This window comes from Protopterus annectens, chromosome 3.part1, assembly GCF_019279795.1.
Source record: "Protopterus annectens isolate FY-2018-M chromosome 3.part1, PAN1.0, whole genome shotgun sequence".
In the NCBI taxonomy this organism is placed as follows: Eukaryota; Metazoa; Chordata; order Ceratodontiformes; family Protopteridae; genus Protopterus; species Protopterus annectens.
Window position 1 is genome coordinate 329,017,133 of NC_056732.1, and position 16,514 is coordinate 329,033,646.

The following is a 16,514-nucleotide window of genomic DNA, read 5'->3' on the forward strand; positions in this document are numbered from 1 at the left end:
TTATTCTCTGTAAATACTGGACTTTATCAAACCAAAGTGATTCCCAGCATACTTCTTTATACAATATATATCAAATTAAAGTAATTAACATTAAGTAATTAACACTTCATAAAAAAATCAGTTATTTAAAAAAGAGACAAGTACAAAATATTAAAAATCACAAATTTTAAACCATTTAAAGATCATTGCCTGTAAAACAAGAGCTTTATCTTTCAATATTGGAATTAAGGAAAGCTGTTCATTCATACCTGGAGGGCTGTTGGCACCTAATTTCAATTGCCATCCAAGTTCACTTTTACGAATACTGTTACACCAGTCACCCCCCCCACAGGATCTTTCCTAATAATCTCTAAAATACCAAACTTAAACAGAAATTGTCCAGTACATACCAGAGTATTTAAGTTGGTAAAACAGAGAGAATACTACATAAGCGTATATATACGAACATCTTTACGCTACTGATAATAGAAACACGAACAACGCTTTACACAAGTATACGCTGGTATGTACTGGACAATTTATGCTCAAGTTTTGTATTTTAGAGATTATTAGGAAGGATCCTGGGGGGGGGGGTGACTAGTGTAACAGTATTTGTAAAAGTGAACTTAGATGGCAACTGAAATTAGGTGCCAACAGCCCTCCAGGAATGAATGAACACCTTTCCTTAATTCCAACACTGAAAGCTAGAGCTCGTTTTACAGACAATGATCTTTAAGTAGTTTAAAATGTATGTGATTTTTAATATTTTGCACAGCTCTCAAATAACTATTATTTTACGACGTGTTAATTACTTAATTTGATGGTATGTATTATATAAAGAAGTATGCTGGGAAGCACTTTGGTTTGATAAAGTCCAGTATTTACAGAGACGAAAGCACTTGCCGGATTTTTGCCTTGTATACTTGTTTCACTTTCTTGGATTAAACATAACTTTTATCTGCAACAGCTTGGGACATTAATTTGTCGAGTGGTTGACTTGTTTAGACTAGGTGGATTTTTTTTCCCCCTGAAATTAAATAAACAGCCAACTAAAAACAGCCACATTTTAAATGCATTTAAGTCTGAAATTAGACAGGTTATAGCATCTCGGGGGGGGGGGACAACAGCCAAGTACCTCTTAAATGAAGTCTACCATCAAATATGTACTAGACTTCCCACATGGCTGCAAATATCATTGCATACAGTTGAGCTAGGGCACAGCCCACAGAACATCTTTGGTTTATACAAAACACCCTACCCTGAAATTTGAAAATGTGACACAAAAATCCAACAGCTCTTTCCTGAATTCAGAATGGTCTTAGCATAAAAGTGATGTCAGATTCAACTACAAGTTCAAACTTACTTCTGCTGTAATCTCTCACTCATAAAAAGGATGCATCCTAAAACATGCAAGGTAATGTGCTCTAATAAAACTAATGTCTTTCAGCTTTTCCCAGTTAGGGGTCGCCACAATGTGCATAAATGTTTGTAAGCAAATTTGCCCTTGTTCTAACCTGCATATAGACAATTGGATTAAGGGGAAGGTAAACCTCTCTATGCAATTTTGCCTGGCTGTCCATTTGCTGTATAAAGATAAAATAAGCTACTTTTGTTTTTTTCTTAAGAAGTTTTACAGCAAGTGTGGTAGGATTTATAAGAATGTAAACTGTCATTGGAAGCCTCATTTTTTAAGACAGAAATCTATTAAATCTTGGCTGCCCTGAAGGTTTGTTCTCATTGTTAAATGACCAATTCAGAACTCATTTTGCATTTAGAAATAAAAGATTAAATAAACAGGTTACCCCACTGAACAGAGCCTTTTCTCATAACAGAAGGGAGAATAAGAGCTCCAAAACAATTGGTAGTAATTATATCAGCTAATGTTAACAGGGGACAATTATCAACACATTATTGACCAATTATATACTTATATGAGATGCTGGGAGATACAAACTTAAACCATACCATACACAGTGAAATACAGGAGACTTTAAACTGAGGCCCCATCTGCCCAAGTTAGTGTAGGTGGATGTGAAAAATCCCATGGTACTTATCAAAAGAAAAGCAGAAGTTACTCAATGCCCTGGCCAAATTTCCCCTAAAAAGTATAAATACCACCTTGAGTCACCACTGAAAACAGGCTACTAGCCTAATGGGGACTAACCTAGTCCAAGGATGGATGGACAGATATATATACATATCAATAAAATGTAAGGGTGGAGGGAGTATACACAGCTGACAATATCTCTACATAAACAGCATCACCATCCAGAAAATATAGCTAAGAATGTACAACATCACTGGCTAGGAACACTCTGCGGCTGGCGTATCATCTGCAGAATCAACAACAGAAGGAAACTTGGCAAAGTGAAGTGAACATACCAACCATAAACTCACACATTATGTAAACTAAGTCAAAGCATTTGCACACCATGGTTTTGAGGAAACATCTCTACACATGAATGCTTCATAGATGGCCCTTATTGCTTCCAGATGAAAAACAAATGATGCTACATGTAAGAATTACAATTGCCAATTACTTCACTAGAAGCTAAGAAGTACAACTCAAGGATACATACTGGTATAGGACTTAAAGCATACAACAGGTACAAGAGACACACAAACTATATTAATGGTTAAAAATGCCTTGATGCTATAGAAAAAGATTCCTTAATCATTTGCTTACCATGAATTACACACCTGTGGCAGAGAAAATAATCAACAATTTATCACTGCCTTCATTATACAATAAGGTTACCTCACCATCCAATACAGGATGGGAAGCTATTCCTGCACTTGAGTCTCTCTACCACCATGAATCTGAACTCCAATGTGACATTTTTCACATTTGGAAGTAAAGTATCATACTTGCACAGACCTTCATTTCAATTCCAATTTCTAGTCTCCCACCAGGACACAAGTGCTCTTCAGCAATTACATTCTGCTAGCCGAGCACACTCAAGCAAATCTGCAGTCTGCGGCTACCACTCCATCTATACAGTGCAAGAAGGAATCAGTATTGCAAACTAAACAAGGATATACATCTTGAGCCTCAAGAGCAGGGTCAGTCCACCCAGGCATTCTACTTGTATGTTTTATGAGAATGAAGCTATTACATTAGCAGTATTTCTTAGTAGTTCTCAGCTTGCTAATAAAACTGACTGTTGTAGCCTTGTGTCCCCCCACCCCCCGATAGTACAGTAGTCCTAACTGTCCAATAGACAATATAGATTTAATTCACATCCCTGTGACTAAATTAAATTAACCATCAAGCAGCCCTCTCAGTTCTTTCTGCCTTAGTTTGTATCACTTGGAGGATCACCTGTTTATTTGCATCTCTATCATTGCTAATTTATCTCCCTACTCTAATCTGTGCGCAAACTGGTTACTAATTAGCAAGTCAATGTAAAGACACACTCCCAACCTTAATAAACTTTGCGGTCTCTTCTCTCCTTCACTTTACAGGTAGTTTGAATTATTACTTACCCTCTCTGAGGCCTACACGGATTTCCACCGATTGCATTCCACCTGGTTTACACCCCTTGTGCTATCTCCCTCCCCCAATACAAAGTCTATATTAGAATCCTGCTGAGCATGGAGCCATCTTTAAATTTCTAGTCTCCCACCAGGACACAAGTGCTCTTCAGCAATTACATTCTGATAGCCGGTAAGCCATTAGACCTCAGGAATTTGTTTTAAAAGTGTTCAGATTTGTAAAGTAATACTTACTTTTTCTCTTGCCTTCGTTGGCTCTGGCCCTCTCCGTTCACCCTCGCTAACGCTCGGGCTCTCTCCGCTCCCCTGCCCTGCCCCCTATTTCCTCCCGCCCCCACTACCTCTACATTTATAGTAATCATAGCCACACCCACAGCTCACCCTCACATCACCTCCACCAATCACAGCTCCTCAAGTCATATCACATTAAACCACACCAACTTGCTCCACACAAAATACTCCCAATCACGCTCATTCCCACTAGGCATTTTTGCATCACCCACACTACTTCCCCATCCACATATAGTGCAACCCTATAATTCCTATTCAGACCCCCACCTAGAAACAACATAAACTTTATAACCATGACTATCACACAACTAAATCTAGTCTGTCTTCTCATAATTCTTTACAACACCACAAGTTATCACTCTAGCAATATCCCTAAACTTAGTAGCACAACACTGCATTATGCACTCTCATACACAGACACCACACATTATAATAATATCTGCCCACACTTATTCAAGAACTACATAACGGACCAATTCAGAACTAAACACATATGCTCTCATTCCTACTCGAAAAAACACAATACTTTCTCACACTCCTCACCAAACTCTAACATCTGTATAACCATTTTAACTCCAGGCTCACCATAAGTGGGGATATCCACCCCAACCCAGGCCCATATCCATCCTGTCCAACACAAACTGCTCCAACACAAATGTCAGAACATAACACCCCCACTTTCTTCATCCCTGGGCAAATCAATAACAGCAGCAAAACCAACCATCTTTTAATGCTAAATATTAATATTAGAAGTATCAAAAATAAAATACCTGAACTCCAGGCCACAATAGCACACTACTCCCCAGACATAGTTGCTTTAACACAAACCTGGCTAAATAAAAACATAGCTAACTCAGAAATTCTCCCTACCGGCTACAATATCATTAGACAAGACAGACCACTTCGTAAAGGGGGTGGAACTGCCTTACTCTACAAGTCCAACTTAACTGTCCAGTAATTACCAAACTCCTACCCCTCCCCCAATAATTGGGACATACTTATCTCACAACTTCAACTTCACCCTAAAAAGGTCATCACCACAATTGTGATCTATATTCCACCTGGTAATACACCTGCTAGCCTTGAAGACTTCTTATCCTGGTGTTCTTCCACATACTCACAAGAAACCCTTATTCTGGGGGACTTCAACCTAGATTGGTTCACCTGTATATCAGAACCACCAAGTAATCTAATAAATCTCCATGGCTACCAGCAGCTAGTCCAAATTCCAACTAGGTGTGATAAAAAATCTAAAAGGGAATCCATCCTTGACTGGGTCCTAACTAGTAACCCCACACTGTACCCTCACACAGGCAGTCTCCCAGACACCTTAAGTGACCACAACATAATATACTTTATACGTAGTAGAACAAGCATATGCAAAACCACTAACTATATATCCACTAGAAACGCAAAAAAATTCTCTCCTGAGGTCCTCAACACTTTACTGTGCAACTGTGACTGGACCCCCCTAAAAACCCTCCCACTTGACCAGGCTGTAGCATATTTCAACAAAACATTTCTACAACACCTAGACACTGTCGCTCCATTGTGCAAAATCAAGGTTAGAACCTCTACAAACCCCTGGCTCAGTAAAGAAACCAAATAAATCCTCAAGTCCAGAGACACTGCCTGGCGTTACTATCAAAAAAACAAAGAAACACAAAGCCTAACTAAGTACCAAGAACTGTGCAACCGTGCAAAAAAATGCATTAGGCTGGACAAAAAATCCTACTACACAACATTACAAACTAAATACCAACACAACCCGCAAAAATTTTGGAAAAATGTAAACCAGCTACTAAAATCCACCCAAAAGGCTACCCCAAACCAACCACCCCTGACACTAAAGTTCCCATCGAAACACAATTCAACTCCCACTTTGTGAACTCAATTCTATCCTTAGTATCACAGGACAGTTCCTTCCTCACTATCCCCCCCAACACAAATAACACTAATACAAGCTTTACCCTCAAAACAGTTTCCACCACTTCAATCAAAAGCATGCTCTCCAAACTAAAAACCTCATCAACAGCAGCCGACCTACTCCCCAGCTATTTCTTGAAACTTACAGCAGATGCTATTGCTATCCCAGTCTCCACTCTCATAAACAGATCAATTGTTGAAAACTATGTGCCCAAACTCTGGAAAATATCCTATGTTACACCCATACATAAAGGCGGGACCTCCACTGAACTTAATAACTACAGACCCATTGCTTTACTCTTCCCCTGGCCAAAATCCTAGAAAAATGCATCCATACCCAGATGCTAAACTATCTCCTAGACTGCAACATCCTGTCATCTACTCAGCATGGTTTCAGACCTGCCCATAGTACCACTACAGCTCTCCTCTGCTTCACAGACACAGTAAACCGTCTCAAAAATGAAGGCCTGCAAGTGTCAACTCTTTTTTGGATATGTCCAAAGCATTTGACACAGTCTCACACCAAATCCTGCTAAACAAACTAAACCAATATCATCTATCTAATTCCACTCTTACCTGGTTCCAAAGCTACTTAACTGACAGGTACCAAGCTGTGAAATGGGAAAATTCTCTCTCTCCTCAGCTGCCCATAACTATAGGAGTCCAACAGGGTTCTATCTTAGTACCACTACTATTCACAGTCACAAATGACCTCCACACAGCATGCATCTATAATTCAGTATGCAGATGACACTACCTTAATCTGTGCTGCACAAAACATTCCCACCCTCCTGCAAACAACTCAACTAGCATTCTCTGGCGTTGAAAACTACCTTACCAAAGCCCAACTTATCCTCAATCCAAAGAAAACTCAGCTTATGATTATAACCAGTTCTAACAAAAAACTAACAGTCAATTCACTATCTACTCCACAAATGCTACTCCAATTGCTCCAGTGGCACAGGCTAAGCTATTGGGAATAACCATAGACTCCCACCTAAAATTTGATAGTCATCTGAACTTAACTATTAAAAAAGTACATGCCAAACTGGGGTCACTCTACCGTATCAAACCATTTCTTACCAACAACACAAGATCAGCCATTGCTCGCTCCCAACTTCTATCCACCCTACTCTATGCATCTCCCATTCTGACTAATCTCAACAAAACTGAACTAAGCAAAATGGAAGCTTGCTATAATAGAATTGCCCGCTTTGCTGCAAATTGCTCATATAGAACTCATCACTGTACTGCTTGAACTGCCCAACCTCCTAACCTACAATCAGCTCTGCCTCTGTCATTCTATCTATTACCTCCCCAATAAGTGTCCTGCCCTCAAAACCTAGTACAACATCACTCAGCCAAAAGGCCTCTTAGATCATCAAGCAAACTACTACTAGAAGTCACCAACAGCTACAATAGCTTTGGAGATGCACTATATAGTAGTTCGGTGGCTAAAAATGGAACTCTGTCCCTACTAGCATTCAAAACACATCATCCAAAGCCTCCTTTAAAGACCTCATCAGGCAACATCTCAAGCAAAGTTGGCAGTGTCATGATTGCTCCCCAGGCTAGTGAAAGCGGATAACATATACATACTAAATCTAGAGCAATTGATAATAGTTTTCAATCTTACTCACAAACACTGGCTAATCTACAATGTATGTACTGTACCTGTGTACTATGTATGTATTCTACCTACATTCCAAAGTTCAGCCGTACACCACAAATCTATTACTTACCTTTATTTTTAAAATTAATATTTTTTGATTGTTCTCTCCACTGTAACTGTTTGTGCCGCATACCACTGTAAAAACATGTCTCTTGTAATTTGTGTGTATACTGATCATGTCTAAATAACTAAATGTATCTGTAATTTTTCTTTGTGGAGCTTTTCTCCCCGGGCCTCTGCTGAAAAAGGGCCTTTTTGGCTCAGACACCCCCGGTTAACAAATGTAAAATAATAAATAATAAATAAATAAATTTAACAAGTTACTATTCTAAGTCTGCTTAGGTACACATTCTACTAATTAAACAAACAAAACAAACAAACAAACAATCACCTTACAGAAAAACATTTCTGCAATGAACACCCCACCCCATTTAGGGAGACATTATTTTGCATTACCTAAAACTGTAGTTGCAAAATTGTTACTGAACACACCAGTCTGTGAGGTTGACTCTAAACCCAAACTTTTTTTTTTCCTCTAATCTAGTTTGCACCTCCAACACAGTCCTTACCAAAAGGAAGAAAAGCAACTTGACTACACAATGTACACATTCAATGATGTAATTTCAACTGAAATAGTAATGGTAATTTGATCACATTTTCATGGGTTAAACTTTTTACCAGTCAGTACTGAACAACACATTTTGTTTGTTTTCACTGCCACTCTTGTGGAAATGGTTTCATTATGAAAAATAACTGAAATAAGATACTGCATCCAACTCTTATTTTGAGTTCTATTCCTGCCATATGTGGAGTAACCGGCATTTAATTAAGATTCTTTAAAATTAGCTAGTTCCAAGCACTATCTTCTAACTCCATTATTATTGTCATGACTGTTTGCATCGCTACATCTCAACTGTCTTTCACATATAGGATTACCCTCCAATTACAAATTTGTTCAACATTACCCTCTTCAAGGTTTGTAGCAGTACTTTTTTTCTAAGCCACGACTCATTTTGAGCAATGCACACTTTTACTAACATACGGAAAATATTATGGTATGCATTTTGGATTCACTGCCATTTTTATACACTGTACATTCAACCAAACCTAAATTGAGTACTTTTGATATTTTTGCAGTTGCTTCCATAGACAATGTAATATTCAAAATCATATTTAAAATGGACAACTTTGAGGACCAAGATATGTTTTTAGGGTAGAGTTCACTTCCTCCGTACAGAAGGATATCCATACTTCCACATATTAAAAATGAAAAAAGAAAATTGACTTTGCAGCTTCTTTCCCTCTGTGGCATGTATATCCTAATCACCTTTCTCAGTGCTACCATGCTAGTGATGAACAAAACCTTTTTATACTTTTCCCTATAGAATTTGTCTCCATTATGCTTATATAATTTTGCCAATTACATTTTGAAAGTTTAAGTTTCTTGTTTGGTGTGTTTTCCATAGCAAGACACCTACACTGCCCCACACACACACCAACTGGGGGCACATCGCTATTTCAGGCTCAAAATTCATAGCTTTTTTTACTGCGTACTGTAATTTAGAGGTGCCAAACCTGTTGAGTCTTTTGCAGTCTGAATGTGAAGGCTACTGGATAACCACGGAGCGATTTCACCAACTACCTGGGCTCTGAAGACCAAAAATTACAGGACACTTCTGCTAAATCAAGGAAGGAAGGTAGGTAGGAGGAAACCAGGACCGGATACTCACAATTCCACTGTTTTTAACAAAGTCTGTATTATTTTGGATATTTCTTTACAGTTCAAACATTTATAGTATGGAACACACACAAACAAATATGAAGAGTCACTGTGAACCAGTTGGTCACTTTTACTGAGGATTCTCAAACTTAACAGTATTTCTCACTACTTCTAATCTAAGTGAGTGAACTGTGATCTGACAGGAGAGACCAGGGCAAATTATTTCAGCTGTTCTCTCACAGTGTATTACTAGCAAAAATATTTCCATTTAAATAAAATCATGCCAGATGTCTACTCTCATAAAGGCATTCACTCTAAAATTAGTAACAAGTAATTTTACTACTGGCAGGTTTGTACTGTACAGAGTTTCAAAGATAGAGAACTTTTATCCCTCAGTTTCTGCCTATTGTGGCCATTTAGATGTGTAGTGTATTTTCGTAACGTTGAAAACTTTCCGGTAACTTCAGTGTTCTCAATGCTGTTCTGTAAGAAAATTGTCAGCCATTTTCTCTCCCTCACTAAGGGACAATTTTTAAACCATTTGACAAATGTTTGCTGACTTAATACAATGCAACTTCAAGACTGCACACCAGGCATGAGCAAATCCCAGCATAACCCATACCAAAACATGATGGGATTACTGTCATACAAAACACAGCTCCACTCTCTAAAACTAAGCTAGCCACTATCCATCAAAGCACCCATACAGTGAATGTACTGCAAGTTATGACCAAGTTATTTACTACATCCACATAATACTGACTGCAGTTTCTTTTTTCAAAAATTAGTTATTCTTGCTCAGAATGTTATCGGAGCAGATTACTGCTTAACTAACCAATGAAACCAATTACTATAACTCCATTCACTTCAACTGCCTTTTCAAACATTATAGAAATTCTTTTGAGGAACAATTTGCTAAGTAATTAAAGCACATATCTGATCTTACTGTATATATATTTTTATATTACACACAAGTTATTGTATGGTCTTTGTCATCAGTGAAACAATACACACAAGTTATTGTATGGTCTTTGTCATCAGTGAAACAAATACAAACAAAACTGGTTTCTGTATTTGTACCGCATAGCTGCATTTAAAGGTTTTCCCTCCCACCTGCTGTGCCATTTTTTTCCATTTTGATCTTTCCAACTGTCAAGCCTAATGTTCATAAATTCTAGCTTGCACACATGGTCCATTAGCGGTCACTATTCCATGTGCAACTTGGGTGGTGCTTGCAAAACATAATACAAACAATCCATACAAGACAGAAGATTTCGTACATCTTTACTGTCACTTGAACTGTACAAAAAAAAAAAAAAAAACGCCACACCAGCAATATGTATGCACACTATCATAATAAAGGTAGCATGTACTACAATACGTGTAAAAATTTATTTAAAGCAATCTATCCTAAGTCTGAATTTCAGATCTAAAAAACTGACATATTGCATGTCATTAAATTTACTATAAATAAATAAGCAAGACGAATAAGCTCTATAAATCAAAACATGGAAGATGACATCACAACAAGCACAATTAAAATGTATAATTGGGGTCTATCAAACTAAGATGCACAAAGTCATTGAAAACATCAGGGACATTTGAACAATGCTGGGACTATTCAACAGAAACTGGAGATTTTCACAATGGAGTTTTAATTTTAACTTTTTTAGCTCACAAGGATAAGTTGGACAGCACAAGTGAACATTAACCAATAGATTGGTTGGTGGCACAGTAACTGTTTAATGGTTACGATTTCTGCCTCAAAACTCCAAGATCTGGAGTTCAGCCCTAACCTCTGGTTACTGTGTTAATTAAGACAGCAAGGATATCACATCAGTTTAAAAAATAGGTGGGGGATAAAAGCATATGCACATGCATAATAACGTACATACAGACATCCATGAACACACACATACATTATTATTATTATATTAAATGTGTACAATGTGCATCTGATAGACAATTTACAAGTAAAACGATACACAGCACACAAACCATTTACCCTTGTACCTGGTGGGCAGAAAAGGGTTTGCAGTGGACCAATTCACTTATCCGGTTAACAAGTCAGCTAAAGGTGTAGTTTGTTTGCCCCAACAGAAAAATTCTTCATTACTAAATAAATTAAACATGAACTCCTTGCCAAGGACACAACTTAAAAAACATATTCCTCTTTACATGTAGCTGTATCACAAAGGACATTCCTGACAATAATACAAGACAAATGGGCTGCTATCACACACTTTGTAAAAATGTTTTATAACTAGCTAGCAGGCAAGATTTAAAATTCTGTCATGGTGAATTCTGATTTTATTCTACTTCTGTTCACTAGCACACTTTACAGTCAATAAGTCATTTAAAACATCACGCAAGATCAAAACACCCTCTTATAACCAAGCAGATCTATTCTAGGTCCCGATTACTATGGGAATGATGGGTGGATTTTGCAGGTACGCAAGAATGGTTGTATTTTTTTTTTGTTTGTTTTTTATTTTTCTTTAAACATACACACTGTTTTCTGTACTACAGGTTCTCAACCACAGCAATGGGAAAAAGGGCAGTCCTGCAGCATTGTCTTTCAGTTTTGAAAAGGAAAAAGTAACTAAGTCACATGTCACTATTAAGAAGTGAATATCACTCAGCAATCACCAGCTTTACTAACAAAAGAAATTATATTTACTTTTTTTTTTTTTTTTTCAAAAACACACATAATGGTGTCCTAAGCAGATTATAAGAAAAAGCAAACAACAATGGCTGGCCTTGTGTCCCTAAATCCATCAGCAGCACTGCTACTTGGAACATTTAGCAACACACTTCTTTGGCAGTCCCTTGGCTACACCATCTTGCATTAAGGGTTGGCATAATGGTTATAGTGTTTGAACTGGCTAGGCTCAAAGTGGCCCAAAAGGGAAACCAGCCTAGTACATATATAATATAATGATGGTTCATAGGTATGTATTAAAAAATAAAATTGCATCAGCTATAACATTTTCAGACATTCCTGTACAAGAATACCTTTTTAGCAAGAATAAGTTAACTAGTTCACATGTAACACACGTCACATGCAAAAATTTAATGCAACAAATTTATGACGGGAGCCAAATATACTACGGACATTCCAAAATACTCTCAGTGCAAGTGGCTGGCACACACAGCATCCTCAGTGGCTGGCACACACGGCATCCTCCATCTCATTACTGATGGATTGACTGCACATCAGCAAGACAAACTGCATCAGAAATACTTGACTCAGTCTAAGGATGTAAACTTCTTCTGCAACATTAAACAGAATAGTTTGGAGGGACAGGTATATTCCTAAGAGGATACCTCCGCTGATGAACAGACTCCATGTCCACAAAAAAAAAAAAAAAAAAAAGTTCATCCCTGTCCATATACAAGCGCAACTTAGATATATGGATGGAAAACAGAAAACGTAGCCCAGGACCACCTCCTGTTCTACTAATGGACAGGTGCAGCACCTAAATGCTTTATCCCATGCATGGGCCGCCTTAAACTATCTATGGTATGATCCTAGTTATTCTCATTAGGAGTAATATATACTTATAGCAAGGCCAATCTATAACCAACTGGAATAGATTATCTTAGTCATTAAAATGGAAATTAGCATACAAGATGAAAAGCAAACTGCATATTTCAGTTTAAGATTAAAAAAAAAAATAAGAGGGCACAGTGAGTTAGAAAGTGATCTATAACAGAGAAAGTGCATGACAGAACATTAAAGAGGAACACAGACAGAAATGGAGACAGTTATTTAAACACACAGACCCTACCAACTGCAGAACACTTAACTTCTAAACCTATTAAGTTCTGAAAATGGACAGCAATACATATTCTATACATTTCAAACTTTGTTCCAAACTACATTTTCCCCTATATCATCATTGCTGTTATTAACAATAATGTTCCTCAATTTGCCCTTATTACACATAAATACAATGCTCAAATTATATAAGGGAAAAGAAAAGCAAAAATTTGAATTGATTTATTAACCCCTGAAGCAAATGCAACTAATTCAAGTGCTTATCCCTTGTGGCTAACAACTTGCCACCTAGGTAAAGACTGATGTATACCATTGTTGCCAACCCTTAATCCATGGTTTTGTGGCAAGACCGATAACGCCACCACATACTGTATTTTATGTGAAGGCTGAGGGATATGTACAGCAAAGGATGCTATGTCAACTTGCATTTGATGTCTGTGTCCCAAGACTCCAATGCTGGATGTGTTTATCACATACAATGCTATTCAAGCCAAATGTTGCTTGCAGCCACCTTAACAATTCAAACATACCCCAAGCCATCAGAAGCTTCTGCTTTCATACACAACTTTGCTTCTTTAATTTTGCTCACCTAAGATGACATCACTAACACAAGACTAAACTACTCAACAGATTTTCTCGACTCTTTAGTCATTTACTTACTGTTACATTTGTTAACTGGATAAGTACACAGGTCATTTCTTTTACAAGGTCAAGTAATTCACCCTGCTAATGATCCACATAACCAAACAGTACACCACAGGATTCAAGTGCTAAAACTGACACTCAGAGCTACTAAACTGTTGATAAAATAACACAATTTTCTGCAAGAAATAAGCGCATTTTAAAAAGCAAAATAAAAAGCAATTATCTCCCCCTCTGGCTTGGGGACCAGAGCTCTCTCTCAGCTGGGGCCCCAACACCACCAACCTTACATATAGTAATGCACACAGCAAAAGTAAATGTTTAGAATGTCACAGTGACCATGAAAGTGACACGGTTACAGGGTTCTGCGAGTCAGCATCTATGTACTCAGTGGACCATGAAAGTGATACAATTAAAAAGAACTATGTGAGGTTAGGGGTTGGCATAATGGTGAAGGTGTTACCTTACAGACCCAGGATGCAAGGTTTAATTCTGAAATGGGATAATTCACTAGGCTTAAAAAAGTCCCACAACAAGGGCAGTCAGCCTAGTACTAAGCTATGAATCAACATCTGTATAATCATATATGCATTGTTACTCCAAAAATGTCAAATTAAAAAAAGGGTTTCAGTCAATATTTAATATACAGAATACAAAAATACACTTTTACAAGAAAGTAAAAAAAAAATGTACACAGTTCTAGGAAGAAACATCCATATTCAATTCTCATAAGAAAAATATAGTAAGCAAAACACTAAATAACAGTAAGTAAACACTAACATGGGAACCAAACTGTGGCATGCAGCCTGTGGTTCTCTAATGAAAAATAACGTGCTGTTAAAAACTACATTTTTCGCCTTCTGTCATAAGACAGCATATAAATTCTTAATGTAGTCTGTCAGAATGTACAAATAAATGCTGTCCCATACATCATATTTTAAAATCAAAAATCCACAGATTTTGGAAAAAAAAACATTTTTGAACGCTATATAAGCGAGAGCAATTTATTACAATAGCCTATGATCATATTGCCAAATAATTTATCCTCCATCTTCTAACACTACTTCACAGATCTACTACTTCTATTCCAATCAGGATCAATAACTGTTTTTACAAACGTACCCTCACCATCATGAATGCAGACAGGCGTACACACACACATACTGACCCTAGAGAAAAGATGATTTGCTGTATACTTGACTGTAGAAAAGATGCTGGGTAACAACCCATTAGAGAAGTTAACTTAAATAAAGTCACAAAAATACAGAAAACAGTATTTACAACACATTAAAGAATAGCAGTGCACTGAATTCAATGAAACTTAGGAACAAGACATTGCCAGCACAGCCTGCTTACTTCACTCCAAGGATGCAGCTTCACTTAATTAAAATCTTTGGCTTGAAAAAAAAAAAAAAAACACTATCTGATCGTTAACTACATTAACCAGACAACTACATAAATCATACCAGCTATGGAAATGCGTACTTCTTTAAGGTCATTAACCTTGAAATGAACCTGTTGGGGCCTAATCAATGGATTTCCAACAAAAGATACTTAAAATATACTGCATTTTCTACAATCACGGAATGCACTCTTTATCCACTTGCTACTAGACACCGTAACTTAAAACACCTGACCCATAGTATCTTGATACCAGCATCAAAAATCATGGCAAGCACCTATTCCAGTGCTCTTTACACATACAAACAAAAGCTCTGATGGAAATAATTTCCACAGAAAGGAAGAACTCCACAATTTACCCCACTCAATCAATTCACTATTATTAGGAATAATAACAATACATACTTGGTCCCGCAGTTTAATAAATCCCATGACCCCAGCCAAAAACCTTGCATGCAGATTATTCTCCCTTTCAACAGTTCTCCGTTTCCGTGGTACCGCCTATTATCAGTGCTCCTGGCGTTAATGTTTGCAATCCTTTCAGTGCCAGGAGGCCGTGGCTTCCTTTCCTATCTCCTTCCTGAAATAGACTAGAAACAGAATAAACTCCACAACATTACCGCCACCGTCACTCAGCAGCAAACTAGCTTCCGATTGGATTTGCTCAAGAGTAATGTAGCAGAGACATGGATATTGATTGGCGCGTGAGTGGGAGGGTTAATATTGGATGGCATTCGAGGAGTTGGGGTAAAGCTGTTTGGAGGAATTGTGCTAGTAAAGCTCTATGGTAACGTGGGACAAGATGAAAGGAATACTAGGAATGTATGAAGAGTAGTCACCGCCAGAGGTACTTTTCTTAGCGTTGTGATTTTTCATTATAAGTAAGTATAATGCTCTGTCTGGCATAGTCTTCGCACATTTAAAGATCCATTTGTTTTACTGCTTCCCTAATCAGGAGTACTGGATCATTTCGACCGAATGGGACAGACTGCTGTTCTATGTGGATACCTGCTGGAAACGTCATCCTGGGTATTTTCAGACACTTTGTGCTTGAGAATCGTAATAAAGATGTAAATTGACAGTCTTTTTCATTTTGGTAAAACAAACACAAAACGTATTTTACAGTAGAGATTAGCAGGTTACTTTAGTATGAGCGAACGTTAAGAAAAAAAGCAAACTTCGTTAATACTGCTGCGTATTATGGAAACTGTAAGTTTCTTGAAAGTCTAATATTATGGAAACTGTAAGTATCTTGAAAGACAACGTAGACAGGCTGTTGTGGAACATGCATTTTGACAGAGTCTCGCTTTTTAAAGCGGTCAATGCAGGTGTCTTTATAGCTTCAGATGTATCATTGATTTATCGGCGAATACTGCTGACCCAGAGAATAGAACTGGTGTCCTTTTCTATTTAGTCAGAATTCGGACTGTTTCCAGACCAACTTTGCCACTTGTACTTTGGGGGGCACTCGTTGTGTACCCTAGAGATTACTGAAATTTTATTTTTCAATTGACATACGTCTTCATCTCCTCTGAGAATGGGATTTTGTCTTCAAGTGAAAACCTTAATCAGGTATTCAATAGTTACGAAGACACACAGACAAATAA

The 16,514-nt window shown here is 37.6% G+C and overlaps 1 protein-coding gene across 1 annotated transcript in view; it reads right to left on the reverse strand.

Moving 5' to 3' along the window:
- ANKRD28 (ankyrin repeat domain 28) overlaps nucleotides 1–15,562 on the reverse strand; it is a gene marked incomplete in the record, with an annotated part of 2,819,689 nt that extends 2,804,127 nt beyond the window's left edge. Inside the window, 1 exon segment of the mRNA XM_044066773.1 lies at nucleotides 15,313–15,562. Within this exon segment, the coding sequence (XP_043922708.1) occupies nucleotides 15,313–15,339 (27 nt within the window).
- Nucleotides 15,563–16,514: the final 952 nt, after the last annotated feature.